Source organism: Panthera uncia, chromosome D2 (assembly GCF_023721935.1).
Source record: "Panthera uncia isolate 11264 chromosome D2, Puncia_PCG_1.0, whole genome shotgun sequence".
NCBI classification, from domain to species: Eukaryota; Metazoa; Chordata; class Mammalia; order Carnivora; family Felidae; genus Panthera; species Panthera uncia.
The window spans coordinates 85,144,914-85,172,140 of NC_064818.1; the positions used below are offsets into that span (position 1 = coordinate 85,144,914).

General features: G+C 42.9%; 1 protein-coding gene across 5 annotated transcripts; it reads left to right on the plus strand.

The window, feature by feature from the left end:
* The first annotated feature begins 227 nt into the window (after nucleotides 1–227).
* LOC125933091 (zinc finger protein 883-like) lies at nucleotides 228–26,298 on the plus strand. 5 transcript variants are annotated; one of them, XM_049645972.1, is made up of 5 exons: nucleotides 228–879; nucleotides 15,051–15,207; nucleotides 21,655–21,781; nucleotides 22,016–22,108; nucleotides 23,970–26,298. In XM_049645972.1, the coding sequence occupies exons 2-5, from the start codon at nucleotides 15,115–15,117 to the stop codon at nucleotides 25,766–25,768; spliced, it is 2,112 nt and encodes a 703-aa protein (XP_049501929.1). In that variant the 5' UTR covers nucleotides 228–879; nucleotides 15,051–15,114; the 3' UTR covers nucleotides 25,769–26,298. The 5 variants fall into 5 exon arrangements, with proteins under 5 accessions (XP_049501929.1, XP_049501928.1, XP_049501930.1 ...); XM_049645971.1 differs by lacking the exon at nucleotides 228–879 and adding an exon at nucleotides 13,770–13,860; XM_049645973.1 differs by lacking the exon at nucleotides 228–879 and adding an exon at nucleotides 14,155–14,284.
* The last annotated feature ends 929 nt before the right edge of the window (nucleotides 26,299–27,227 follow it).

Genomic DNA, 27,227 nt, shown 5'->3' on the forward strand with positions numbered 1-27,227 from the left:
GAATTGTAGTTGTTTCCTCTAAAAAACAGGAACATTAAGCCCTGCCTTAGACACCTGTATGGCTCAGTCGGCTGGGCCTCCAACTTTGGCTCAGGTCATGATCTCGTGGTTTGTGGATGTGAGCCCCACATTGGACTCTGTGCTGACAGCTCGGAGCCTGGAGCCTGCTTTGGATTCTGTGTCTCCCTCTCTCTTTGCCTCTCTCTCAAAAACAAATGGACCTTTAAAAAATTAACAACAACAACAACAACAACAACAACAACAAAACCTGCCCTAGACATGGGTAAGGAAGGTTTCTAGCTGGCTGTCTGGTACAAAGAGGCACTTTGCAAGCATTTCCCTCCGTTTCTTGTAAGTGTTCAGAAAAATGGTTGCTGGAGACATCTTAGATGGTCTCTGGAGTCAGACTTCTCTGCATTATCATCGTGCAAAGATCTGTGTGGGACTGAAGGGTTGTAACTTTGCCCTCTTAGTTCTTGTGAACAACACGGAAAGATCCAGACGCTAACGGAACCGCTGTGTGGAGAACTTACAGCACATGTGCACTACAGGCCATTTCGGTCAAACCACAGCTGCAGACACAGCACAACATACTGAAGGGATGCTTTCCTTTGCGAGTTTGTAGGATCCAGTTTCTGTCCCCAACAGCCCAGTTTGGGTTGACATTTCTGGATGGCTCACAAGTGCCACTGTTTCTCATGCAGGTAGAGTCCACAAGGATATCGACAGAGTGGTTTCCCCTGCATGAGCGACAGTGCCCGGATGCTCTACACAGACGCCGTGGTGCGTGAGGTCCAGAGATACATTAATCTCATCCCGTCTAATCTGCCTCATGCCGTGACTCAGGACACCCAGTTCAGACAGTGTTTCACTCGTAAGGTCAGTCATCTTTTTCCTTTAAAAAGTTTAAATTATGACAGTTAAGTGTAGCAGCGTTCTCGCACAAAGAGACAGGTCACCGAGACTTTCCTTTCCAGGAAGCACCTTTATTCATCGTGCCGGCAGGGGTTCAGTGAGTTCATACCCCAAAAACTGAGCCCCGAGTGCAGCGGGGTGTGGCCTTTTGTACAATTTTTGCTCCTTTGCCTCCCATATATGGTAAGGTACACTCTGAATGGGCGGTCTTGTTACAGAGTCATGAGGGATGTCACGTGCGGGCATATAGCCAGGTTGCCTTCCCTTGTCTTGAGGTTTTTCACCACATTCCTTAGGGAGGGGCTCTGCCACATAAGTGCCTGAGTGTTTAATTTTAAGGGAAGTATATGTCTATTAACCCCATTGGCTAACTCTGGGTAAGTAAAATTTTTACCAAAAAGTCATTTGTTTTCTTTTTTTTTATATTAAAGTTTATTTATTTATTTTGAGAAAGGGAGAGAGAAAGCAGTGCATGCATATGAGCAGGGGAAAGGCAGAGAGAGAGGGAGAGAGAGAATTCCAAGCAGGCTCCACACCATCAGCACATGAAGCTGATGCAGGGCTCTATCCCACGAACCGTGAGATCATGACTTGAGCTGAAATCAAGAGTCGGATACTTAATGGACAGAGCTACCCAAGCACCCCTGTTTGTTCCCTTAAGAGGCATTTTAGGGGGCTCCTGGGTGGCTCAGTTGGTTAAGCCTCTGACTTCGGTTCAGGTTTTGATCTCACAGTTCATGAGTTCAAGCCCTGCGTTGGGCTCTGTGCTGACAGCTCAGAGCCTGGAGCCTGTTTCAGAGTCTGTGTCTCCCTCTCTCTCTCTGCCCCTCTCCCACTCATGCTCGCTCGCTCTCTCTCTCTCTCTCACTCTCAAAAATAATGAAAAAACCTAAATTTTTTTAAATAAAAAAAAGGCATTTTAGTAATCATGGTAAAAAAATAAACCTTTATACCTTAAGAAAGGTAGGAGAAAAAATATTTAGGACAGTTTTTATTCCAGAGATTCATAATTTCCATTATAATTTGCACTTTAAGCAGTCGTTAAATAAAACCCTACTAGAAATACTTGTGAGATAGACCTAAGGAAAATAAAAGGAATCTTGGAAAAGAGGAAGGAAAGACTGAAGTCTAACAAGTGATTAAATTAGAAGGTAGAGAAAGAGTAAGAGTGCAAATTCTAAAAGGGCATAAAGAGGTCATAATACCAAAAGCAGAAACTAATGATAGAAAAAAATAAGATCTAGGTTTTGGGGAAAACTATCAAAATAGCAAACCTCTAGAGAGACTGATTAAGAAAAAAGAGTTTGAGGGAATAAATTAAATAATCAACTAAAAAACGAGAAATTTAAACAAATTTTTTAATGCTTATTTATTTTTGAGAGAAAGAGAGACAGACAGACAGACAGACAGAATCCAAAGCAGGCTCCAGGCTCTGAGCTATTAGCACAGAGCCTGACACAGGGCTCGAATTCACAAACAGTGAGATTGTGACCTGAGCCAAAGTTGGACGCCCAACCGGCTGAACCACCCAGGTGCCTCCCCAAAACAGAAATTCTTATAGAAATTGGAACATATTTGCATTTAAACAACACTAAGATATAAAAGGAAAATCGCATGGGCAGCAAGAAGAGAATTAGAAAGAAAATGTATGCTGTGGAATTCCTTATCTTTTTATGATTAGGAACAGATGTAATGTTTTAGTGAGAAAATTTATGGTTCTAAAGGCATATGACAGAAAAGATGGGCTAGGTACATCAGCAATGGTCAAACACAAAATGCACTTTAAAGAAGGCCCATTTAAAATGGACTCAAAAATTATAAGAAATACATCCCTAGGAATTAATCTAACAAAAGCTATGCAAGACAATTTTGGAGAAAATTAACAAGGTATTGAAGGGCACAAAGAAGACCTAAGTAAATGGAGACATTCTGAACATGTTAGTAGAGAAAAACCAACACCAGGATGACATTTTCCCCATATTAATCTATAAATTCATTTCAATTCAAATAAGATTTTGAACTGTGTTTCCATGGGGCACAACCAGAAGGTCTTAGATTCATAAAGAATGGAAACATGCCCCCAAAAGGGTGAGAACATGAACCCTAATTTCTGTAAACGTGAGTGTGTTTACCTGCACAGGGAATCTGAGAACCAAGTGCAGGCTTTCCTGGATGCCACCGGCGTCACTGTAGCCTGTCTGTCCCAGCGCTGTGACACCGGGCCCTTACATATGGCCAGAACCAGAATCAGAGTTGAAAGGTCAGGGCAGGATTTTGAGTTCAGGGTCAGGGGTTAAATTAGGGTCATAGGTGAGGGTCAGAGTATAGGGTTGAGGATAAGATTAAGGTCCAGTTTTAAGGATCTAGAGTGCACATTAAGAGCTAGGGTTTCTTCCCACACTTGCTCTCAAGAGGTGCTCTTTGAAGCCATGTTTCTCCAGGACCCAGACTCCCTGCTGTGTAGCCAAGTTAGGAAACCCTCGTTCACAGCAGACTCACAGTGTGAGCTGACTGAGCACTGACTCACATAAGGTGGTTTACAAGGACAAACTGAGAAATGCCCTTATATGGGCCTGATGAGTGTATGACTTCAACCTTGTCACGCCTCCCTTCCATCCGTTACTCCTGTTAAATGTGCAAAAATATTCACCTACTGCTTTGGCATCATCTCATGGCATGTTCTCCCGGGGGCCAGCACAAGGAAGGAAACAGGCATATTTTCTGCTTAATAAAAGTGTCTCAGAGAGTGAAAACAGATAGCCCAGTTACACAGTTTTCCAGTTGCCAAGCTTATTGAAGAACAAGAGTGTTCTTACCCCTCCATGCTGCCCAGAGCTCTTCTCCTGTCCCATCTCACATGCCGACTGAGTCTGCCCCACGTCCGGTCTCAACACATTATCGCCACGCTCACTTGAATCCAGCTAGCGGATGAGAAAGCAGCATTGAGAACCACAGGGGTTGGCAGCCATGCCTTCTATTCATTTTCCCTTCTCTGTAAGTGGACACACCAAACCCCAAGGAAGTCCTCTGGGAAACATCCGACTGAAATCCAAGGAACAAGAGCGAACATAATTGGTGGACAACTGGCTAGTCTCTGTCCCGAGCTCGGAGCTGGGAGACCTCACAGAGCCTCACACGTGCTGAAGAAGGCTGCCCTGCCCTGTCTCCCTGTGAAAATGCCCTCAGTGCGAGCTGCTTCCCCAGTGCTCTGGGGACACAGGGATACCTGGTGCGGGTCACCAGCTCTGCACAGCACACCAGATGCCAGCCCCGTGCTCTGCTGTTGAAGCAGGAAGTTGACCCACTCCGCTGTGTGTCCACCTTGGTCACGAGGCCCAGGTGCCAGGCAGCAATGCTCATGTTCTGACTCTCAGCTTCTGCCCTAACTCCTCTCTCCTCTAGGGCCAAAAATACTCGTCAGGGCAGGACTTGGCATGGACATGACCCATGCCTTCTGCTGTCCTGCCTTCCCTGTTCCTCTTCGGCGTCCCTCACTGACTCAGGAACACCTCTCTTCCCACCCAAGATCTCACTGGTAATGAGATGTTTCCTCCAGGGGCGAGCAGATGAAGGAGCACAACAATGGTGATGGAGAGTTGGGGCAGACTGGGAGAGCCAGGGAAGGAGCATTCCCACGGACAGTGTCAGATGCAGCAGGCTCATCAAGGCAGGAGAGAGCTGACAAGAGGCTGCTTCCAGCACATGGTGGCAGTGACACGTCTTTGCCAGAGCAGACTCAGAGGAACGAAGGGGTGAGTCAGGCCACAGTAGCCAAGGACCATGCGGAGTGCCCAAGTCAAAGCGGTCTGTACCGCTCTTCCGCTGAGTGTTGGTAGTAATGGGGAATGCGTCCAACTGAGTCCAGTATGGTACGCGAGACGTTAACATCAATGTAGTTGATAAAGCAGCAGCAGGACTTGAGAGGACTGACTCCCATTTTAAAAGAAGTTCTGTGGGTAAAATGCTGTCAAAAAGCATCACATGCCACAGAGAAGTCATTCAGGAAAGGAAGAGTTAATCAGTGCAGCATTAACTGATTTTTAAGAAATTGCCATGGCCACCTCAACCTTCAGCAGCCACCACCCTGATGAGCCAAAAACACTGAGGCATGACCCTCCACCCGTGAAAAGATTACAACCTGATTAACATTCAGATGATGCTTAGCATTTTTTAGCAGTAAAATATTTTACAATTAAGTATGTACATTGCTTTTCTGAGATAATGCTATTGCACGCTTAATATTGTGTAGTGTAAACATAACTTCTACATGCACTGGGAGACAAAAAATTCATCTGACTCACTTTATTGTGATACTCACTTTATTGAGTGGTTGGGAACAGAACCCACAATATATCTAAGGTGGGCCTGTATGTGGATCATCTTCCATATGCCAGGAGTGATATGTACACAGCTTCTGTCTTCACAATTTTGTACAGTATACATTCTTTATATATATATATATATACATACATATATATATATATTTAAATATTTATTTATAAAAAATTTTTAATGTTTTTTTATTCTTGAGAAAGAGAGAGACAGAGTGTGAGCAGGGGAGGGGCAGAGAGAGAGGGAGACACAGACTGTGAAGCAGGGTCCAGGCTCTGAGCTGTCAGCACAAAGCCCGCTGCAAGGCTCAAACCCACAAGCTCTGAGGTCGTGACCTGAGCCGAAGTCAGATGCTGAACTGCCTGAGCCACCCAGGCACCCTTGTATAGTGTATGTTCTCCTTTCCAACTTAGAAAAATCCAGAACATGAGGTTCCAAGAGCTAAGTGTGCTTCTCAGCATTACACAATTGATGATGAGTTACTCACACAGGGATCCTTCTCAGAGGAAATGGTCATACTGTGAATCTCAACACATTCCATAGGAGAGTAAGGCCTTGCTCCGTGACTCCTGCATCCAGTGCCGTGGGAGGTCAATGTAGAAGAGGCACTGCCAGGACATTAAATAGTTCATTCATCTAACTGTTTTTGAAGTTGCAGCAGAATCAATTCTGAGGAGCCTGATGAACTTATTTTTTAAAACTGGGGTAGAATAGAAAAGAAAACATTAGAACATACCACAATTAGTAAAGGGTAAGATTCACTTTGTGAACTTTTTGTTTCAGTTGTGTGAGGGTATATAGGGATTTACTGGGTTGGAAGTAAAATGTATGTCCTATTATGGGCTGAATTCTCAAAAAGTCTGAAAACCACAAGTTACTCTTATTCACTCATCTCGCCTTGGAAGGTGTTCTGCAAGTTGCCTCCTGTATGTTGTAGTTACACATCTGCCTGCTAGAGAGAAGGTGCTGCCTTGATGAATCCCGTTAAGTGCATGTGTGTGTGTGTGTGTGTGTGTGTGTGCATGTTGTATTACTGCTGCCCACTTCTCCGTGACAGAGCCTGGAGCCTCAGGTGCCTGGAGTGCAGGGGCCACCAGAGCCGATTAAGATGCCCAACTGAAAGTGCAGGCTCCACCCTTAACAGTACCTTCCTATTCTTTTCTTTCCAGAACTCTTTCTTCCATCACGTCACCTCAACTCTCTCAATGCTTCTCTCCATGATACCTAAACCCTTCTCTCCTCCCTGTCTCATCCTCGTGCATGTGGTTGAAAGGGAGTATTGGGATTCCAAAAATTCCAGGCTATGATCAGAAACCTCCCAAAGTCTTCATTGCTGTCTTGCTCCATGACTGTCTCTTCCTCCTCTCTTTTGGCTCTTGTACTCTCTCTTCCCTGCTTCACTGACAGATCAGCTTCTCCTGAAGCCTGCTCTTTCCATGACTCAGGAGGTCCTTGGAGAAAGAGCTCAGAGCAAAGGGGCTACCAACGGGATGCAGAGGAAATTATGATAAAGTAGGAGTAGGAGCTGACCCTTTTACTTTAACAAGTCTGGAGCAGGCACTTTCCCGGCAGATTGTGTATTTGTGTCTCAGATATGTGTTTTTGCTGCCGCTTTGGAAACACAAAATATTTATACATTTTCTTCTGTAAGTCTTCCTTTGCCACCTGTGTTAGAGGATGGAAAAGGGACCCCTTTGCTTGCTTTGGGAATATAGACCTCTCCTTCTCCAGGCTGAGTCCATGCTAAGTGTGCTGAAACAGAGCTGCTAAACATCCCGTGCCCACACATCCTACCCAGAGCACTACTTTAGGTCAATGCATTCCTTCCACGTCCTGCGTGGGAGAGCCGGTGCCCACCTGGAACGGGCTCCAGGTGGGATGCGGTGGCGGCACCACCCCCCCGTCTGAGTCACCTGCAGCATCTCACATGCCACACTGCATCGATCAGCACAGGAAGGACAGTGAGCGAGAAATAAGTTCTGTTCCATCCAGTCACGGAGATAAATGAGACACAACACCATCAGACCAGGTGGGCCTAATGACTGCCTTAGCTTTCCAGACCACAGTGAGGGCACATGGAGACCCGTGGCGGTGAAATGGCAGAAGCGTGATCCAAGAGAGGAGGCTTCGGACATGTGGGGCAGAGTCCTGCAGAGGATGGGGGCAGGTGGGGGACTCTGATGTCCTGCAGGTGTCACAGGAGAAACCAGACTTCCTTGCAGCTTATATCCCGTATGTGACTCAGGCTCTATCAAGCAGAGATGTACTCAAACATAAGTGGTAGTTTTCAGTGGGGCAATTGGGTCTTCTGAGAAACACATGGGAAGTGCTACCCTCCTGGTGATGTTATTGATTCTGGTGGGTGATTGCGTTAGGATTGTTGGCTTGGGGACCACTCTTTGCTGAGAAGAGGTCAGTGTTCTGGCTAGGGTTCCCGTATTTGTTTTGACTTGACTTGAGTAGCAGTTGTTGTCTTGCTTGGGTTTCTTGCTGTCTTTGTTTTGTATTCCCCTCTATCCCCAGAAGAGCTGAGATACTAGCTTGTGTACACCGTTTATTTGGGAAATGATTGCAAAAAGCAACAATGAGGAAGTGCAGAAAATAAGAGAGGAGTGGAGGGAAAGACAGTTAAGGGTATCCTGCTGAGCTGCTGACCGCTGTGAACAAGCTGACATTCATCCTGTTGGGTACTCTGTAAAAAGCTAGGTCATATGTGTCTCAGCTGACCCACTGAGTCATGAGAAGCTATGGCTTGAAAGTTGGCCATGAACTCCTTGAACTCCCCACGAATGGAGTGACTGATCTCCCTTAGCTTTGGGAAAATTCCCAAGGCTGAATCATGGAGAGACAAGGTGGAGACGGGCTAGGGCTCTATCTGTGTGAGAGGGACTATCCTCCACCTCCATAGCTGGGCTGAAGGATGTAGCCAAGGACACCAATGGATCTCCTATACTTCATGGAGTCCCCTCTTGCTTAAATTTTCAAGGCAGCGGCTGGCAGCAAAATCTAAAATACAACATCATAGTGTAAAAAGCCACAGTTCCTTCTGGTTCAAGTAGCTCCAGGCTCTAACTGACTTTTATTATGTCCTCTACAGACCTTGTAAATTTTAAATTAATGTCTCTAAAAGCTCACATTTTGGACTATATGACATTCAAGGGAAATATAGTCCCAGAAGGCATGTATTTACCAATACTGTAGCAAAAAGTTTATGTAATATTTCTTTTTATTTTCTCTGTATTATCTACTAAATTGTGTAATGTATCATGGTGGGTTTTTTTCAATTGCTTGATGAATTCTGTAATATAAACAGACCTTCTAAGTTATTGTCAGGTGTATTTTTCAGCATTTGCTATAATTTTACCCACTTCGTGAACATGTGTATTGCTATTATACAATTAAAAAATTTTTTTTAAGTATAATACCCCGGTCATGATAGTATCTGCAAAACTTCCAAAGCACATAAATAATAATGACTCATTCACATAATACTGACAATTGTTTGAGCTTAGTTTTGTTTGTTAAACTATGTGTCATTACTCTGTGACAACTGCAAAGTTCACAAGTGACTGAACATCCAGGTTTGAAAATTATGTGATTCTTAGAGGGACTTCCAGCACTATAGGGGGACCATTGATCTGCTCCCCAGCCAAACTGAAAATTATAAAACAAAACAAAAGAAAACAATAACCATTTGAAATCTGAGGAATCAGTTCCAAGGATATATGGCAAATGAAGAAATGTTAACTGGCTAGGAACTCAGTGAACTACAATTAAGATAAACACAAAGAAATCCAGTAAAAATGCTGAACATGAATGGCAGGGAAGAAATCTTAAGAGGAGGAGGATAGACAAATGAAGACCTTTTTACTTAAAAAGGAAACTTTTTATCACGTGAAGAAAACCCAGTAAGATTAACAATGTACTTCTCAGCAGAAACAAGAGAAGTCCGAAGGAATGGAAATAACGTATTCAAATTGCCCAAAGGAAAACACTGTCAACCAAAAAGCCTATATCCATCAAAACTATTTTTAAAAAATGAAGATGAAAAAAAGACATGCCTAGATAAACAAAACTGAGGAAATTTGTAGCTATCCGACTTGCCTGACAAGAAATATTAAGAGAAGCTATTCAAGATGAAAGTAAATGACCCCAGAGAGTAATTTGAATATATGCCCTCCAAAAGTAGGGGGAGGTACCAAGAAAGGTAATTAGATAACTATAAAAGAGAGTATAAATGAAAATTTTTTTACTTTCTTCTTTTATCTGATTTGAAAGAACTGTATAAAAAAGTAGGTATATAATGTCTTATTGGGCCTGTAATATATGAAAATATCTTTGCTTATAATAGTACAATGGAGGTGAGTGGGGGAGGATATGTATTATGATAACAAATAACTCCAGATGGTAACTTGAGACTATAAGAATAAATGAAGAGAACCATGAGTGATAAATAAGTTTAATACCTAAAAGTGTATTAAGTGTATCCTTGCTCTTCTTTTCTCAACTTCTTTAAAAAAACATCAAATTATGTAATAGAAGAATTATAATAAATTTTGTTTAGTTTGTAGAATTTTTAGATGTAACATGTATTAAATAATACTTTAAGAAAGGGTGAGGTGCATATAGAGATATATAGAAATCATGCTTTTATATGTAACTACAACTAAGTATGAATCTAGATCTGATCCTGATAATTTGAGAAGTATATAGTAAGCCAAAGAGCAATCACTAAGGAAATAACAAATATATAAGGAAAAAAAAATCATAAATGAAACTTAAATGTTACATAGAAAATATTAACTTTTGCAAAAGAAAGCAGTAAGGAGGGATAGAGAAATGAAAAGATGTGAAACATAGAAAAAAACTAAAATTGCAAAAAAAAGTCCAAGTATATCAATAATACATTAAATGTGAATGGATTAAATAATCAATCATAAAATAGAGCGTATCAGACTGGATAAAGAACAAAATCTCATATCTGTGTTGTATACAAGAGCCAGACTTGAGATTCAAAGATAAAAACGGATTAAAAATAGAAGGATGGGAAAATAAATGAAATTCAAACAAAAATATACAAGAATGCTATACTAAAGTGGTTATGCCGCTGCTAGACAAAATTGACTTTAAAACAAAAACTAGTTATTAGAGCTAAAGAGGGACATTTTTTAATGGAAAACTGTCAATTCATCAAGAAGATAGAGCAGTTATAAACATATATGCACCTAATGACAGAATACCAAAATACATGTAAGAAAACCTGACAGTAATAAAGGGAGAAATAGACAATAAAATGACAATAGTTAAAGACTTCAATACCTCATGTTAATAATGGATAGAACAACTAAGCAAAAGAAAAACTAAAAACTAGAAGATTCAAATAACAGTATAAACCAATTAGACTTAACCATCATATCTGGAACAATCCATTCATCAACAGCCAAATATGCATGCTTCTCAACTTCCCATAAACATTCTTCAAGAAAACCCATATACTAATCCATAAAACAAACTAGAATACATGTAAAATGATGGAAATAATACAAAACATAATCACAAATACAATCACAATCACAAATAATACAAAACAAAATCACGATCGAGTGGTTTTCATAATTAAAAACAGAACGTAGTTAGGGAAACTCACAAATATGTTGAAAATGAACAACCCCCCAAAATTACATTTGTCAAAGAAGAAATCAAAAGGGAAATTAGAAAGTACACTGAAATAATTGACAATTAACACACAACTTACCAAAACTCATGGGAGGCAAGTAAAGCAGTGCTTGGGGGTCAATTTATTCCACAAATGTCTCTATGACAAAAGAAAAGAGATTCTGAATCAATAATGGAAACTTCCACCTTAAGACTCTTGAAAAAGAAGAAAAAAACAGGGGTAGGAGAGGGGAAAAAAAAAGAGAGAGAAAGTGACCTAAAGCAAGTAAGGGAAGGAAATAAAGATTGGAACAGAAAGAAATGAAACAGAGAATAGAAAAACAAAAGAGAAAAATCAGTGAAATCAAAATCAGGTTCTTTGAAAAGGTCAACAAAACTTACGAACATTAAGTAAATTGACCAAGAAATAGATGAGTCAAATTGCTAAAATCTGAAATGAAAGATTGGACATTACTACAGACCTTACAGAAATTAAACAGTTTTAAAAGGAATTATATGAACGACTGTACATACATTAGATAATTTAGATGACATGGATAAATTCCTAAAATACCAAAACTGACTCAAGAAAAAAATGTGAACAAGTGAAGAGATTGAATTATTAACTTAAAAGTTCACATCAAGAAAAGCCCAGGCCCAGAACTTCACTGATGAAGGAACAAACATTTGAATGTTTGGCAGGGATTTAAAGGATCTCCAACTATCACACGCATAGGTGTTAAATAGAGGAATATGGGATCCAGGGGACTAAGGAAGGGAGGTGAGGGATCCCAGAATCTGAGAAAAGAAGAGAATAGGAAATAAAGACTGAGGTTCCTGGGTCTACACAGTACAGCCGATGAGGGGCAATTGCAGGATGAGAAAAAGATACATAAATTTGAAAAGATGAGGTCATATTTTAGGAAAAGGGAAAACCACAGATAGGTCAGATAGGTCATGGGCCAGACAGTCAACCCCCACCCCTACCTCTAAAGTACACATCAACCCAATTACAAAAGCCAGTTTTATCCCTGTTTCTACAGATGCTGCATCGACAGCAGAAAGCCGAGTGTTGAATTTGTTTATAGCGTGACAGAAACCAGGGAAGGGAAGCCCATGTTGAAGCCCAACCCTCAGGAAAATAAATAAGATTTTGATGAGTAGATTCATGAATGGAAAAATCGTTGGAGTCTCTGAGCAAGTAATTACCAGACACTGGAAGTGTAAATCTGCACTGTTTTGGAGGGGATCCACTCTATGACCCAATGATTTCATTCCTGTATATACACTAGAGCAGGTTTCCCAATAGTGCAATATCATCCTTTGATGGCTTAGAAGTTATTTTAATGGGTGAGAATAGCATCTATTGATGAAACTGGTACATGCCTTCTGCGCTAAGAGGGCATTTGAACTAGGGGCGCCTGGGTGGCTCAGTCGGTTGAATGTCTGACTCTTGATTTCGGCTCAGGTCATGATCTTACAGTTTCATGAGTTTGAGCCCCATGTTGGCCTCCGTGCTGACAGTGTGGAGCCTGCTTGGGATTCTCTGTCTCCCCCTCTCTCTGTCTATCCCCCACTTGTGCTGACTTTGTCTCTCTCAAAATAAATAAACACACTTAAAATTTAAAAAGAAGGCATTTGAACTAGCATCTATTTAATACGTTCATTGAGAGTTGCAGGTACATGTTTACATAACTACCCCGTGATATTTCTGCCTCTGCATCCATTTTGTGTGCCCGAGGGGCATGCTGGAACCTCAGACTGACAGTAGCCCTTCCCTGGATAACAGTCTGCAGAGTCAGGAACAAATGCAAATTCCTCATATAATCTTCCCCAGTACCCCTTGTGAGCAACAGTTCCCCTCCCTCCCACGACCTTCACCTACATCCCTTAGGTAAGACCCCCATGGACCATAGCAAAACTGTACTCTTTCTGGTTTGAATTGACCCATTTGGCCTTATCCTTGGAACCCCAAAGCACATCAAAGGGGGACCATAATGAAGATGCGGTCCAGGTTCCGCTGCACTCACTCTGCCTGCACCCTGTCTTGACCTCTCGCCTTGTGGCCCCTTGAAGCATGAGGTATAGTTCCTCCCGAACCTGTGCGCAATAAACTTCTCCATTTCCCTTTCCCCCGTGGTCTTTCGTTGAAGACTGACTCAATCCCAAACTCCAGGATCTACTTTACAAATATTAATTTAACACTTGCCATATCTGTTTGTTAAGTACTTTAATAAAATGCAGATATTGTAGTAGTTCACTATTCATGCTTTAGTATGCTTGTGGGAAAAAAAACCCAGTGGCTTCTATAACCATTACCATAACATAGCTAGCAATTAAAGCTAACATTTCATGTGATGTAATGTTTCCTCCACATTAGACTTTTCCTATTTAGAGACGACATCTCTATCATTTGGTAAAATCAGGATGTGGGGCACCTGGGTGGCTCAGTTGGTTAAGAGTCTGACTTCAGCTCAGGTCAAGATCTCATGGTGTGTCTGTGTGCTGACAGCTTGCAGCCTGGAACCTGTTTCGAATTCTGTGTCTCTTCTCTCTCTGCTCCTCTCCCGCTCACCCTCTCTCTCTCTCTCTCTCTCTCTCTGAAAAACAAGTAAACATTAAAAAAAAAAACCTTTTTTTAAATGTCTTTCAAAGGAGTTAAAAAAAAGTCAGGAATTAATAAGGGACGAGAATCCCACGTTTGGCCACGTGGGTGGACCCCAACTCTCATCCATCACCTCACCTCCCAAAGCTCCTAATGGACAGAGCGCAGAGGTTTGTGGGAAATGTAGTCTCTCCGTTGCACAGACGTCTTCCCGCAGGGGACTCTGGGAGTCTTCCGGGCTCCCTCTGCGCACGTGCGGCCCCCGCCCCCTTCCGCCAGGAACTTCCGCTCCTGGCTCCTCTTTCGCCGCCTCCCCGAGGGCCCTAGGCTGGGGTCTGTGTCGGTCCCTGAAGGTTGGTGCGAGGGTGAAAGGGGAGCCCTGCGCCACTCGGGGACTGGGCGGGCGAGGGGAAGGGGTCGTCCCCTTGGTGGGAGCGGGAAGGTGGGTTGGTGACCGACGGCGAGGCGGGATCCGGCTCGGGCTGTGCTTTCAGTGGTTGCTTGGTCAGGAGAAGGCGCGCTGTAGAAGGCGCGGCGTGTGCCTCCGGGAGCTTGGCGAACTGGGTGGTCGAGTCCAAGAGGCAGCGAGGGCGGGGGTGGGTCTGCAGACGGTCAGCGAGCGTCGGGGGCTGCGGTCGGCGTCCTCGTTCCAGCGGTGTCTCCAACCGTGGTGGCGTTCGGTTTGCTCACCTGTCACGTGAGCGTATTGATGAGCAGTGAGATGTCCGCGATTCCCGGAGAGATCATCGTGAAAGGTGTGCGCATCCGGGTCTAAGGGTGAGGCAGTTGTTGTATTTGCGGGGTTTCTTGGCGTCTCCACAGCAGGCGGTGGCAGGGGTCAGTTCCCCCCCCCCCCGCCCCCGCCCTGCACTGTGTAGCCTGACCTTTTTGGTGATTTGTGTTGGTTGCCGGCTAAGCCGTGCGTCCCTAGCAGGCTAGCCCCAGGTGTCTTCACAAGATGATAGTGTTCCCGGAAGGTAACCGCTAGTGGAAAAGTCCTCTTCATCCTGTGTCTGGGTCACAGGTGCTGAGCTGAGCTCCCTTTGACCAAAGCAAGTCGAATGGCAAAGCCCACGCCGGTGTTGAGGAAGTGGTTACAGGGAAGCAGGTCATTGAGAACCATTACGGGAACAGTGTGCCACACAAGAAATGTACCTTAGGTTCTTTTCCTATAAAATCACAGGCCAAAAATGTTGAGTTGCAAGATGTATACTTTCCGTGAAGATAAGGTGTTTAAGCTACAGGTGTCCCCGTGGAAACGCAAATATGAAGCCCTGTGTGTATGTCTCTATTAATAGGAGCGTAGTTAAACCACCGTGGTTTAAATAAGCATCTTCAGAATTTTAAGTTAATTCTTACTAGTAACTGTTGATAAAATCAGTAGGACATGGGTGTTTTCAGTAACCAAGGATAAACTGCATGTGCAGTTAATGGGCTTGGGGGTTCCCCTGCAATAGGGTGTTTCCTGCTGTTTCTCAAGGTGTGAGGTTCTGTTGTCTCACAGCAGGTGACCCCCCCCCCCCTTGTTAATTGTCTTTTCTAGCTGTGTGTAGAGAGCCTCACACAAGAGAATCCAGGACCTAGGAGCAAGTCACAGTAGTCCTGTCATGACTCTGGTCCATTGGCCCTCTCTCCCAGCTGTCCTCCCACAGTCCTCGGTGCGTTTCCAAGAGCAGCAGAACATGCAGAATTCATCTCTGGTGAGTGGTTTGTTTGCTTGCTCCTCAGCTTGTGTTACATCGTGCTTCGTGAGCTTTACGAAGGGCAGTTCATAAATTAAAATAGAAAAGTAGAAATAAGTGAAACTCAGCTTCTGGGAAAAATACCTAAACGTGGAAATGGTGGCCTGTAGGTATGGACGGGTTCTATGACCTGAGAGTCCTCCAAGGTGAGTGCAGATTCGTCCCTGATTTCTCTTTCTGATGTCGTGGAGAAAAGATAGGCACATTTGTTATCTTTTCAGAATGGCCCCTTAGAGGAAAGTGTGCCGCATTCTCATGGGACACGAAAGCTTGCAGGCACGGAAGTCCGAAACGGTGCCTTTGTCGGTCACGGAGATGGTGTCGTGGACAGCGTTTCACTGGCAACCTGGAAATCAACACGTCCAGCATTCTGCAGCGGTGTCGGTCACCTGGGGCTGGAACACGGCTTGCTCACTAAGGGTTTTCTGGCGTTGCGAAAGTAGCGTCCCAGACAGCTTTTGGAAGGCCCTACTTGATCCTCGGCTAAAACTTGGGATGTCTGGGGGACTGAATTGACTGCGGGTCCTTCAAATAAGTCTCCCCACGTTTCTGTCAGCTAGTCTGTCTGTGTAGGTTGTGGGGCCGACTGTTCACAGTTGTATTTTTCTGACAAATATTTCCACTGCTGGTCTGCATCTTAACCTACTCAGTGTGGTCCCAGTTCACGTCTTCTAAGTGAGGAAATAACCTACAACCTGCATTATCCACCTAGATTATAGTTAGACTCAGTGTACTGTGGGCGTCGCCTCACGTGAACCTTCTGCCGTGGTGACACTGCCCTCCAGGATCTTCTCCTGGACATTCTTGTCCGTTAGCTCCTGTGGCGGCCTGCCTGATGATTTCTTCTGCTTCCCTGAATTCTTCTCCTGTGTGTTTCTTCTCCTGAACATCGCTCTCCAAGTGTTCAAATCTGGCCCCCATATTCACACGATGCGGTTTTCCTCGACTTGTCTGGCCCTCTGTGGTTTGATAGTCTTGAGCATTTCCCTCCAGCTTGGACCTCTTCCCCATCCTTTAGACCATAGGTCCAACTCCCCCGTGAATGCGTTTTTTGTGGCTGTCCAGAAGGCACCTCACACGGAGCGAGTCCCACCTGAAATCCGTGTCGTCTTTTCTTCCCTTACGTGTGATATACCGTCCATTCACCAGTGACTCTAATGCGATTTCTCCTGGATGCCTCCTCCTCTCTCAGGTATAATCTCCTCTTACATGAAGACCCATGTGTTTGTTTTGTTAGTTTATCCAAAATCTGCATTGGTGCTCACAGACAAATGTAGTAACTGTCTGTTTTACATTGGAATTGTCCTTCTTGGAAAAATCTGAAGGATGTATATGCCTGGTGATTGGGTTGGGTCCCTCTTGAGCTGTGCTACTAGCCAACATGTGTGGTGACAGCTTCAGGAGTCCGGTTGGAGAACGTATTCAGGAATCAGTGATATACGTTCAAACAAGTGTTAAGATGAAGATAGGCAAAGTATGAAACAAGGAGCTCAGATTTTTACAATTTTTACCTTTTATTTTTATAAATTTGTCAGTGATTCTATCTGTATTTTTTATTATCGTATAATTGAAATTGCTAGTTCAAAAATGAACTGTCATGTTTTCAACCCTGTTAAAGGATATTTAATTTTTCTGTTCCAGCTAATCATTTAAAAGAAATGAGTAAGGAAAAATGGATGTTTGCATCAACCATAAATAGAATTTTGGACTACAATTTGGTGAAAAGTTGGTTAACTTTTTTTATTTTGATAACATATACATAACCTGGAGCACCTGAGTGGCTCAGTCGGTTAGGCATCTGACTCTTGATTTTGGCTCAGGTCATGATCTCACAGGTCATGATCTCACAGTTCATGGGTTCGAGCCCCATGTCAGGCTCTGCACTGACAGCATGGAGCCTGTTTAGGATTCTCTCCTTCCCTCCCTCTGTGCCCCTCCCCTGCTTGTGCTCACTCCCTCTCTCAAAATAAATAAATAAACAGTAAAAAAAAAAAAAAAAAAATATATATATATATATATATATATATATATCACCTCGAATTGGCCGTATTGGCCATTTTAATTAAAAATGTCAGTTCAGTGGCATTAGTTTTAATCATCTTGTGCAACTGTCTCCAGAATTTTTTCATGTTTCCCAAATGAAGCTCTGCTCATTAAATACCAAGTACCTGTCCCCTCTAATTCAGCCCTTGGCAACCATGATTTTATTTTCTATGTCCATGAAGTTGACTATTCTAGGGAGCTTCTATAGGTGAAGTCAGACAATATTCATCTTTTCATGACTGACTCATTTTACTTAGTGTATTGTCTTCAGGGTTCAGTTGTGTCACAGGATGCCATGGTTATAACATGTTTGTTACTCCCTTGAGGTTGAGTTTAATTAGTCTTGACTCTCCAAGCATTTCTTACATTTTTTTCTGTAAAAATTGGAAGAGGCAACTTCTTCAGCCTTAAACAGTAACAGATAAAATGAGAAATCCTTTGAAAGTTTTTCAGTCCTACAGGTTCCCAAATTTATAGTATCTCCCAATTTTCTTTCATTCCTGTTTGCACACTGAAGTCTTTTTTTCCACCTGAGCTTATCACTTTTCCTATAGTATTTAACTAAAGGCAGCGACTAGTGCCTGATACTTACTACTAATACTCTGTTTTCCCACCTCTTTTTCTAAAGCTTTAAATCCATATGGTAATCATCCCTCATGTTACTTCAGTAACATTAGGTACATAAGTACCGGTGATCATAAGTAACACTGATCTGCTATTTAGCCCCTGGTATCATGGATCACCTTCGTCCCAGTTTCTCTGCACTGCTTGTTTCTGTTTGGTGGTTATGCCGATTCATTACCAGTTAGGTCCACAACAAAGGTTTCATTCTTTCTTATGCTACCTGTCCATCACGGATCAGTTTTGCTTTTTATCCTTTTTGTCTCATTCAGTATCCCAGACAGAGCAGCACTTTTTTTTACTGTTACATTGTTGGTCCTGTGACAGAGGGAGGACATGGTGATCTATGCATGGCTCTTCCAGCTTCTGCTTGGAAGTGACGTGTCACTTCCATTCACTTGTTCTTGTTCAGTGCCAGGTAAATGGAAGAATATAGATCTGTTTATGTGAGTTCCACCTCCAAGGGATATTAATCCTTTTGCAGAGAAGGGCACCACAGGGAGTACTGTGGACTGTATTGTATTCTCCCAGAATTTGTATATTCAAGGCCAGCCCTAACTGCCAATGTGACTGCATTTGGAGATCAAGCCTTTAGAAAGTAATTATTGTTAAATGAGGTCCTAATGTTGGGGCCCTAATCTGATAGGATTGGTGGCCTTACGAAAAGAGGAAGAGGAGAGATTTTTATTCCTCCACCATGAGAAAACACAGCAGGAGAGTGACCATCTGCAAGCCAGGAAGATGGTCTATACCAGGCACAGAACTGGCTGACGCCTGATCTTGGATGTCTCAGCCTCCAGAAATCTGAGAAAAATTTGCTTACAAAAAATTTTTTTTTAATGTTTATTTATTTTTGAAAGAGACAGAGTGTGAGCGGGGCGGGGGGCTAAGAGAGAGAGAGAGGGAGTCACAGAATCCGAAGCAGACTCCAGGCTCGGAGCTGTCAGCACAGGGACCAACGTGGGGCCCGAACGCACGAGCCATGAGATCGTGACCTGAGCCGAAGTTGGAAGCTTAACCAACTGAGCCACCCAGTTGCCCCAAGAAATTTGCTTTTGAATCCATCTAGTCTAGGGTATTTGTTATGTCAGCCAGAGCTGACTGATAAGGGAGAGACACTAAATTTTGGTGAACAGAAGTATAACCTACCACGGTCTCTGTCTATTCTTACTTAATCTTCTCTATGAACTTTTAAATTAGCTTGTCTGTATCTAAGGATGTGTTGTTTATTAGGATAATATTACATGAATTTCCTGATTATTAACTTACTGAGAATTGATATCTTTTTGATGTAGATCTTCCTACTTGTGAATATGGTGTCTTTCATTTATTAGTTCTTGTAGCCTTCATATTTTTTTCTCGCATAGCTTTGTATGTTTTCTGTTAATGTATTGATATGTATTCTGCTTTTTGTTGTTGTTATAGTATGAATGTTTTTGTAGGTATGAAGACATTATTTTTATAACCTACAGTTTATAGAATTTTCTTATAGAAAATTCTTGTCTTTGTGACGCCTGGTGGTGATTAAGTGTCCAGTTCTTGATTTTGGCTCAGGTCATGATCTCACAGTTGGTGGGATAGAGTCGGGCCTGCTGGTGTGCTCTCCTTGTCTCTCTGTCTGTCTTTCTGTCTCTCTGTGTGTCTGTCTCTCTCTCTGTCTCTCTCTGCCCCCTCCTGATTGTGTGTGCACTTTCACTCTCTCTTTCTCTGTCTCAAACTTAAAACAGAAAATTATTTTCTTTCTATAGAATAGTTCTCATAGGATTCTTTTGAGTTTTCTACGTATAAATTATATTTAAATTATGACCGTTTTTACAACTATTTATCTCTTTTCAATTGCATTGACTGTTACCACTTGTAAATTGTTGAATAATTGTGGTGGGAGAGCACCTTTATACTCCAGTATTTCCTCATGAAGTGTGATGCTGCCTCTGGGGTAAGACATACACATTTAATCATTTTAAGGAAGAATCCTCTAAATCCCCTTTGGTTAATGGTTATTATTACAAATGGGAGAATATTTTGTAGATACCTGCTTAGTGTCTATTTGAATCATCATAGGACTTTTCAGAAACGTGAATATGATGACGTGTATTAATAGAGTCCTTAGTATGGAGGTTATTTCTATTCCTGGAATAATCTCTAGAAATTTTCTCTGTGTCGTGGTGTCTCTCTCTTTCTCTGACAGTCAGCATTGGTGTGTCCTAAGACACGGCACCTGTTCCTTTCTCCTTTCAAAGTCTCAGGTTCTCTGTGAGCCGTTCCATTCACTCTGATGGCTTCAGCCAGTACTAAAATTCTGCTGCTTCCCCAATGTTTATTTTCAGCTTGGATCTCTCCTGAGCTCTAGATCATGTATCCAGTTGCCAGTATGACATCCCTGCGTACGCACAGACTTCAGACAAGCTGTGTCCAAAATCTATGTCTCTTGTGCACACTCTGTGCCCTATTTTATTTCATCTTATAGCACCAGTATGTATCTAGCTGGTCATGCAGACAGCCGGGTTCTGTCTTCACCCTTCTCAGAACAAATTAGAACCAACTTGTGTTCCTGCTTTCTTTTCGTTTTTGCTTTGTAGGATTAGTACCCTATTCTGTAATTTTATTGCTCTGTATCCTGTAACCCCAAGTTTGTCCTCTGTCACTCTCTTCTAAGCTCTTTCCCATCCTGCTTCTAGGGGAGGACTGTTAAAAAGAAAATCTGGCCGTGTAACTTATCTCTTCTTACTGGCCCCTCATTATTGACACCCTGTGGTTTAGGAAGTAGGAGGTACTCACACTGGGGAGGACAGAAGCAACCCTTTGGGATAAGGAGGAAATATTCAAATATTCAAATATTTGAATATTGAAATATTCAAAACAACGGTGAGTGCATCAAATTTGTTGTGTTGGAATTAGGTCAGATATTTAAATGCAGAACTATAGGGGTGCCTGGGTGGCTTGCCGGTTAAGTGTCTGACTTCAGCTCAGGTCATGATCTCGCAGTCTGTGAGTTCGAGCCCTGCGTCAGGCTCTGTGCTGACAGCTCAGAGCCTGGAGCCTGCTTTGGATTCTGTGTCTCCCTCTCTCCCAGCCCCTCCCCCACTTGCACTCTGTCTCCCTCTCTCTCTCAAAAACAATTTTTTTTTTAAATGCAAACTATAATCTGTTCCTTAAATACCTTTACTGCCTTTATGTCTCGTCACAGCCTAGGAGCAACCATTTGGACATGGTGCTGTTTGTACTTCCATTAATGTAGCATGTGTACCTGTTGCCCTCGTGACTTCTACTGTAGTCTCATAATTATGAGAATATGTTGTTGACATTAAACAGCTAATGTGTTTGGCTCTTCAGGGAAGTGTGATTGGATGGCACAAGGGCAGCTGTTTTCTTCTTTCTTACTCTTGTCTACATTAAACACGTCTAACCTAGTTTATCTAGTGCATTACTGCAGGTGTATGTTTACACTAAGGCCTCCATACCAGGTCACACACACCTTTGAGGAGCACAGTTATCTTTTCGTCTCTAGTAGCAAGGACGGTTCCAGATTGACAAGGGAAACTTTATGATTGTACTTTTAGGGATTAAAGAGTTAACATGGGTAGGATAGTTCTACTGTGGATTCGTTTTAGCCCACGGTATAGAGTACAAAGCATGGTGTATCCTGTGTAAGACAAAACACACAAAAAAGAATGAACTCCCAGACTTGTTCTTCTGATCCCAGCTGATCCCTTGAATTGAGACACATGTCATTCATTACAGGGGTTGGTGTCGTTTGAGGATGTGGCTGTGAACTTCACCTGGGAGGAGTGGCAGGACCTGGATGATGCCCAGCGGACCCTGTACAGGGTCGTGATGCTGGAGACCTACAGTAGCCTGGTGTCACTGGGTGAGTGAAAGTGTCTTAGTGTCCTAGCACTGCTTTCTTCATTGGTAAACGTGCAAACTGTTTATGAGGTTAAATGCTACTTAGGTTTAAGATTCGAGGCCCAGAAGACCGTGGGTGTTCACCTCTCTAATCAGAGGTTCAGATCGGCCCTTCATTGCACGACTCTTGACGCTGTGCTCCTGTCATTCTTTCAAACGGTTTGGTAAAAGCCCCCCCTTTATTTCTGATCAACAGGGCACTGCATTCCCAAACCTGAGGTGATCGTCAAGTTGGAGCAAGGAGCAGAGCCATGGACAGTAGAGGAACCCCTAGAGCAGAGCCTCCCAGGTCTGTCAGTGCATACTGGGCAGGGGTCTGGGAAGGGGAGAGCATAGCAGATGTTGGGCGTGCTGGGTTGTTTTTTACCCGTGCTTTTCCTAGGCTCAGACGTGCTCTATTTAGTCTCCAAAGATGCTTCTTATGTATAAACCACCCCCGTCTTTTTTTCTATTTTCTTAGTCTTACCCAAAATCCAGTCTTTACCTGCCTCCTCTTAGAATGTTTTCCTTTGTTAGCCACTGTCTGTAGGTTGTAAGATGCCCTCCTTTCCTCCATCCTCACGCACTAGTTTTTTTCAGACATTTATTTATATACTCGTTATTCTTTCAAAGGTGTTAAGTAAGCACTAGTCATTTTGTAATTATGGGGATAACGACAGTAATCAGACAAATGCACTCCTTTCTAGGTGGTTACCAGTTATTGAGTCAGCATGAAACACATATACGACACACGAAGTACCTGTGAAGTAGTGGGATAACCAGCACAGATGTCACCATGACAGAACATGGGGTGTGCCATTTTAGTAAGGAAGCCCAGGGAAAGTGGTTTTGGGGTGATTAATTATTAAGACTGTACTTTGGGATAGCTTAAGTTTAAGGTGGCGATTTACCAAATTTGACAGTATAACATATAGGTGGATATAATATCTGGAGTAGAAATTGGACATCACTATTACAAGGTACAAGTTAGAAATATTGTTAAAGGCACAGGATTAGAGGAGGTTGCCCAGGGAGTTGTTAAGAAAAGAAGGGGAGCCCAGGACCAAGCGTTGTCAGCCACGGCATCACAGGTGGCAGGAAGGTGTGGAGAACCACGCACAGTGTGGAAAGGGGCAGTCCATGGCATGGGAGGAGAATCTGGAGAACGTGTGTCCTCGAGGCCAGTGGAGCCCGGGGTTTCAGGGTGCAGTTGCTTACGCTAAATCATTCTGAAACAATGACCCATACACGGACTGCATTTTCGCTGAAACTAGGACACATGCAAAACTCCAGAGTGCAAAACACAAGCCTTTAGAAACTGCACATTGTCAAGTAGGGCTGCATATACCAGGAAGTGGGGTGGGGATGCCAGGGTTTTTGATCTAAGAAGGAGCCAGAAAGAGGTTTTCCAATGATGGTGGGCACAGCCTGGGTTGCAGAGCTTAAACCCTTTAGACCAGCAGGGAGAGGTAGCCCAGTGTGGAGGGTTGGAGCTCTCTGTACCGGTTAGGGTTGTGAGAAGCGAAGTATGCAGGGTTTAATTAGGAATTAGCCAAAAGCGGTCTCTGGCTGGCATGGAGAAGGAGAGATGATGCCTTTGAAAAACCCCACGGATGCCCAGGGAAAGGTGAAAAAGTAAAGAAATGTGGGAACAAATCCTTGTTCCTAAGCAACATCCCTGCTGAGATGACAGAAGAATGGCTCTGTACTGCATCCTAAAGTGGTGGATCCAGGAAGACCTTGTCATCTTCAAAGCTGAGTGATGAGAAAAGGCCCAGCACAAGTGACCTACAGTTATTGTGAGAGAAAGCGGGAAATGGAACAGGAACACAAATGGCAGATGAAGAGAAGTCAGCTGAACACTAAGACTAGGGAATAGGTGAATATTGTGACCAATGGTTTCCTCATGGATTCAAAAAGGAAAAAAAAAAGATAAAGCAAAACCAACAAATAAATAAAACCATGATCTGACATTAGAGAATCTGTTGGTGTAACTTGTTACATTATTTCATTAGAAAGAAAAATCATATACTTATCATAATCATACCCATTTTAACTCTGTAAAATTCTTATCCTACACGATGGAAAGAAACTTCTCCATTTTTACATGAACATTCCGTAAGAAATGTTTAGGTGTGGTTCATACATATGGTTACTTTGTCTCATTTTAGATGTCCAGACTGCAGGTGACCTGATGGAGACTGGCCAGGAGTATCAGAGCAGACTTTTGTGGCAAGTTGGATTGGCCAACTATGAAACGTCAACGAAGGAGAGAACCAGTTTGGGAAAAACACTTAATTTGAGTGCAGCCAACGTTTCTAAACTGATTATAAATAACGGAAGCTACTCAGGAGTGAAGCCAGAGTTGTTTAATGTGTGTCAGAACACGTTTCTCCCTGGTGAGCCTGGTGGGATGCGTGTTGGAGAGAATGCCGAGGAATGTCATACAACGGGGAGCCCCCTCAGGTGTGCCGACTGTCCTGGTTGTCATCCGAGGAATCAGACTTTGCGGCAGCCTCTCGAATTTAGTGGGCAAGGGAAAGACTTCAACAAGGGGGCAACACTCTGTACCTATAGGAGAGCTCACATGGGAGAGACTGCCTGTAGGTATAATGAACATCGGGAAGCCTGTGGTAAGTCAGCTGTCACTGCCCAAGAGAGAACTCACATAGGGGAGAATCACTGTGGATGTAACAAATGGAGGAACACTTTTTGTGAGAAACCAACACAGTTGCATCTTGGTCTAGCCGATTTCGAGGAGCAACACCATAAACATGATCAAAGTGGGGGTAATTTCAGCAAGAAATCACACCTCGCTCAGCTTTCGAGAACTCCGTTAGAAGAGAAAACTTTTGAATGTGATGTATGTGCTAAAACTTTCTACAAGAGGTCTAATCTCAGTAAACATCGGAAAATACACACAGGAGAGAAACCCTATAAATGTAGCGAGTGTGAGAAGACCTTCATTAGTAAAACAGTTCTTAAAGTACATCGGAGAACTCATACAGGGGAGAAGCCCTATGCATGTGTCGAATGTGAGAAATCTTTCTGCCATAAGTCACACCTGACTGTTCATCAGAGAATCCACACAGGGGAAAAACCGTATGAATGTTATGAATGTGGGAAATCCTTCCCTGTGAAAACAAAACTCACCGTACATCTGAGAACACACACAGGGGAGAAGCCCTATGAATGTAATGAATGTAGGAAATCCTTTTACCAGAAGTCAGCCCTCACCATACATCAGAAGATTCACAATAGGGAGACACATCATGAATGCAACGACTGTGGTAAGACATTCCATAAGAAGTCAGTTCTCACTGCACATCAGAGAACTCATACAGGAGAGAGACCTTATGAATGTAAACAATGTGGGAAATGCTTTGGCCATCGCCCAGCTCTCACTGTACATCAGAGAACTCACACAAGAGACAAACCCTATAAATGTAACGAATGTGGGAAATCCTTTTGTGTGAAGCCAAAACTCACTGTGCATCTGAGACTTCACACAGGTGAGAAGCCCTTTGAATGTCAGGAGTGTGGGAAAACTTTCTACCAGAAGTCAAAACTCACTGTACACCAGAGAACTCACACTGGTGAGAAACCTTATGAATGTAATGAATGTCGGAAAACCTTTTGTGAGAAGTCAACCCTCAATAGGCATCAGAGAACTCACAGGGGAGAGAAACCTTATGGATGTAAAGAATGTAGGAAAACTTTCTACCAGAAATCAGCCCTCACTGTTCATCAGAGAACTCACACAGGAGAGAAACCCTATGAATGTAATGATTGTGGGAAAACCTTCTGTCAGAAATCACACCTCAGCAAACATTTGAGAACTCACACAGGGGAGAAGTCATGTGTGGCAGAGACTGGCTGTATGTATACCAAAACTCACTTTCTCTTTGTGTTGGGCACACAGTTAGCCTACATTTCTCAGCCTCCCTTTGTTGTGGGTGGGACCATGTAACTGAGTTCTGGCCAAGAGAATATGAACACACATGATGAACATTACTTCTAAGCCTGGCCACAAAAAAACCAAAAACCAAAAAAACAACATGCATTTGCTGAGTTTTTTTATTCCCTGTGCTCCTGAAGTGCAGATGACACACAGGTTTGTCTTCAAAGCCATAGAGTGAAGATTGCAACCATGACCTCAGGCAGAAAGAATTGATTGTGGAGGGCAGAAATCTTTCCATCTCTACCTCAGAAATCCTCACTTGTACTTTACCTGAGTGAGAACCCTTCTATGTGTGACCTGACTACAGCACTACCAGTCCATTGTAGCCAGTTCACTTTATGAATTTGTGAATTTGTGGCAGGCTTCTGTTGAAGTTACCAGTCCTTGTGTAGGAAACTCACAGAGGAAAGAACCCGTGTTTTCATCTTTCAACCCTAAGTCAGAAATCATAGGAAGAAATAATGCAGTAAATATAGGAATACCTTTATTGGTCAGAGATAGCTCATTGAACAGTGAGAATAAAGTAAAACTTATAAATACCTATTGTGTCCAAATTTTCAACTGAATGTCTGACTTTGTGTCTATCAGAGAATTTCTCATTAAGGGAAAACTATCAGGTTAGGTAATGTGGATGAAAATTTCAGATAGAAATGGTACTGTATTGAAAAAAATTTTTGAACTAGACGACCATTGGTTCTCTGCTGCGGGTGATTTTGCGTACAAGGGGATATTTGGCAACACTAATGGTACTAGCATGGTGTCAATTCTGCCTTTTTCTATACAAGGTAGTTACAGGGCCCATGAAAATTCTAAGGGGTAGAGAAATAGGCTCCACCTTCGATGTAAGAGCACCTTAAATAGTATGTGGGATGGGACATAGTAGTGTGGCCATCTTTAGAAAATGCAATAGGACACTGTCCACTTTATGACCACCGAGTTCACATTGCTCACACATGTAATCTGTACTATAAAATTAAAGGACCTCAATTTATAGAGCTGTTTAGCTCAAAATGTAGGACCTCATCATCTGTATCTGGTCTACATGCACATAGTCTTTTTGGACACAGTCCCTTGTCTGTGACTTAGTCTGAAAACCTAGGACCTGATGTGACTAGTTATGTGCCCTGCACACACTCAACACACAATGGTAGCACAGAGATGAGGGATTCACCGATGGTCCATTCGAGGGAGAGGAACTGGGAGGCACTTAGCCTCCCATACACAGAAACTGAAATCTGGCAGGGCACACCATCAGTTCCTTAATTAGGATGCAGCGGTTCTGGGAATGACGTTAGGGCTCTGGATTCTGCACTCCGTCACCTCTCTTCTGCATGACCTAGGCCTGATTTATTCATTTTGCTGTCTAGTTTCTTCAGTTCTGGTTCCTGCCCAGAGGGCTCTTCTCATTTGAACTGTTTCTAAAACTTGTGATTCAAATTGATTTCATGCCTTTAAGAAAGTTTTTGGA

What these genes read in the sequence shown, in the direction of transcription:
- LOC125933091 (XM_049645968.1), top strand. Translation starts at nt 16,292, where the DNA reads ATGCGTTTTTTGTGGCTGTCCAGAAGGCACCTCACACGGAGCGAGTCC. An exon ending in GATGCCTCCTCCTCTCTCAG is followed by an intron (nt 16,442 to 21,654) that starts GTATAATCTCCT and finishes CATTCATTACAG; the next exon opens with GGGTTGGTGTCGTTTGAGGA. An exon ending in CAGTAGCCTGGTGTCACTGG is followed by an intron (nt 21,782 to 22,015) that starts GTGAGTGAAAGT and finishes TCTGATCAACAG; the next exon opens with GGCACTGCATTCCCAAACCT.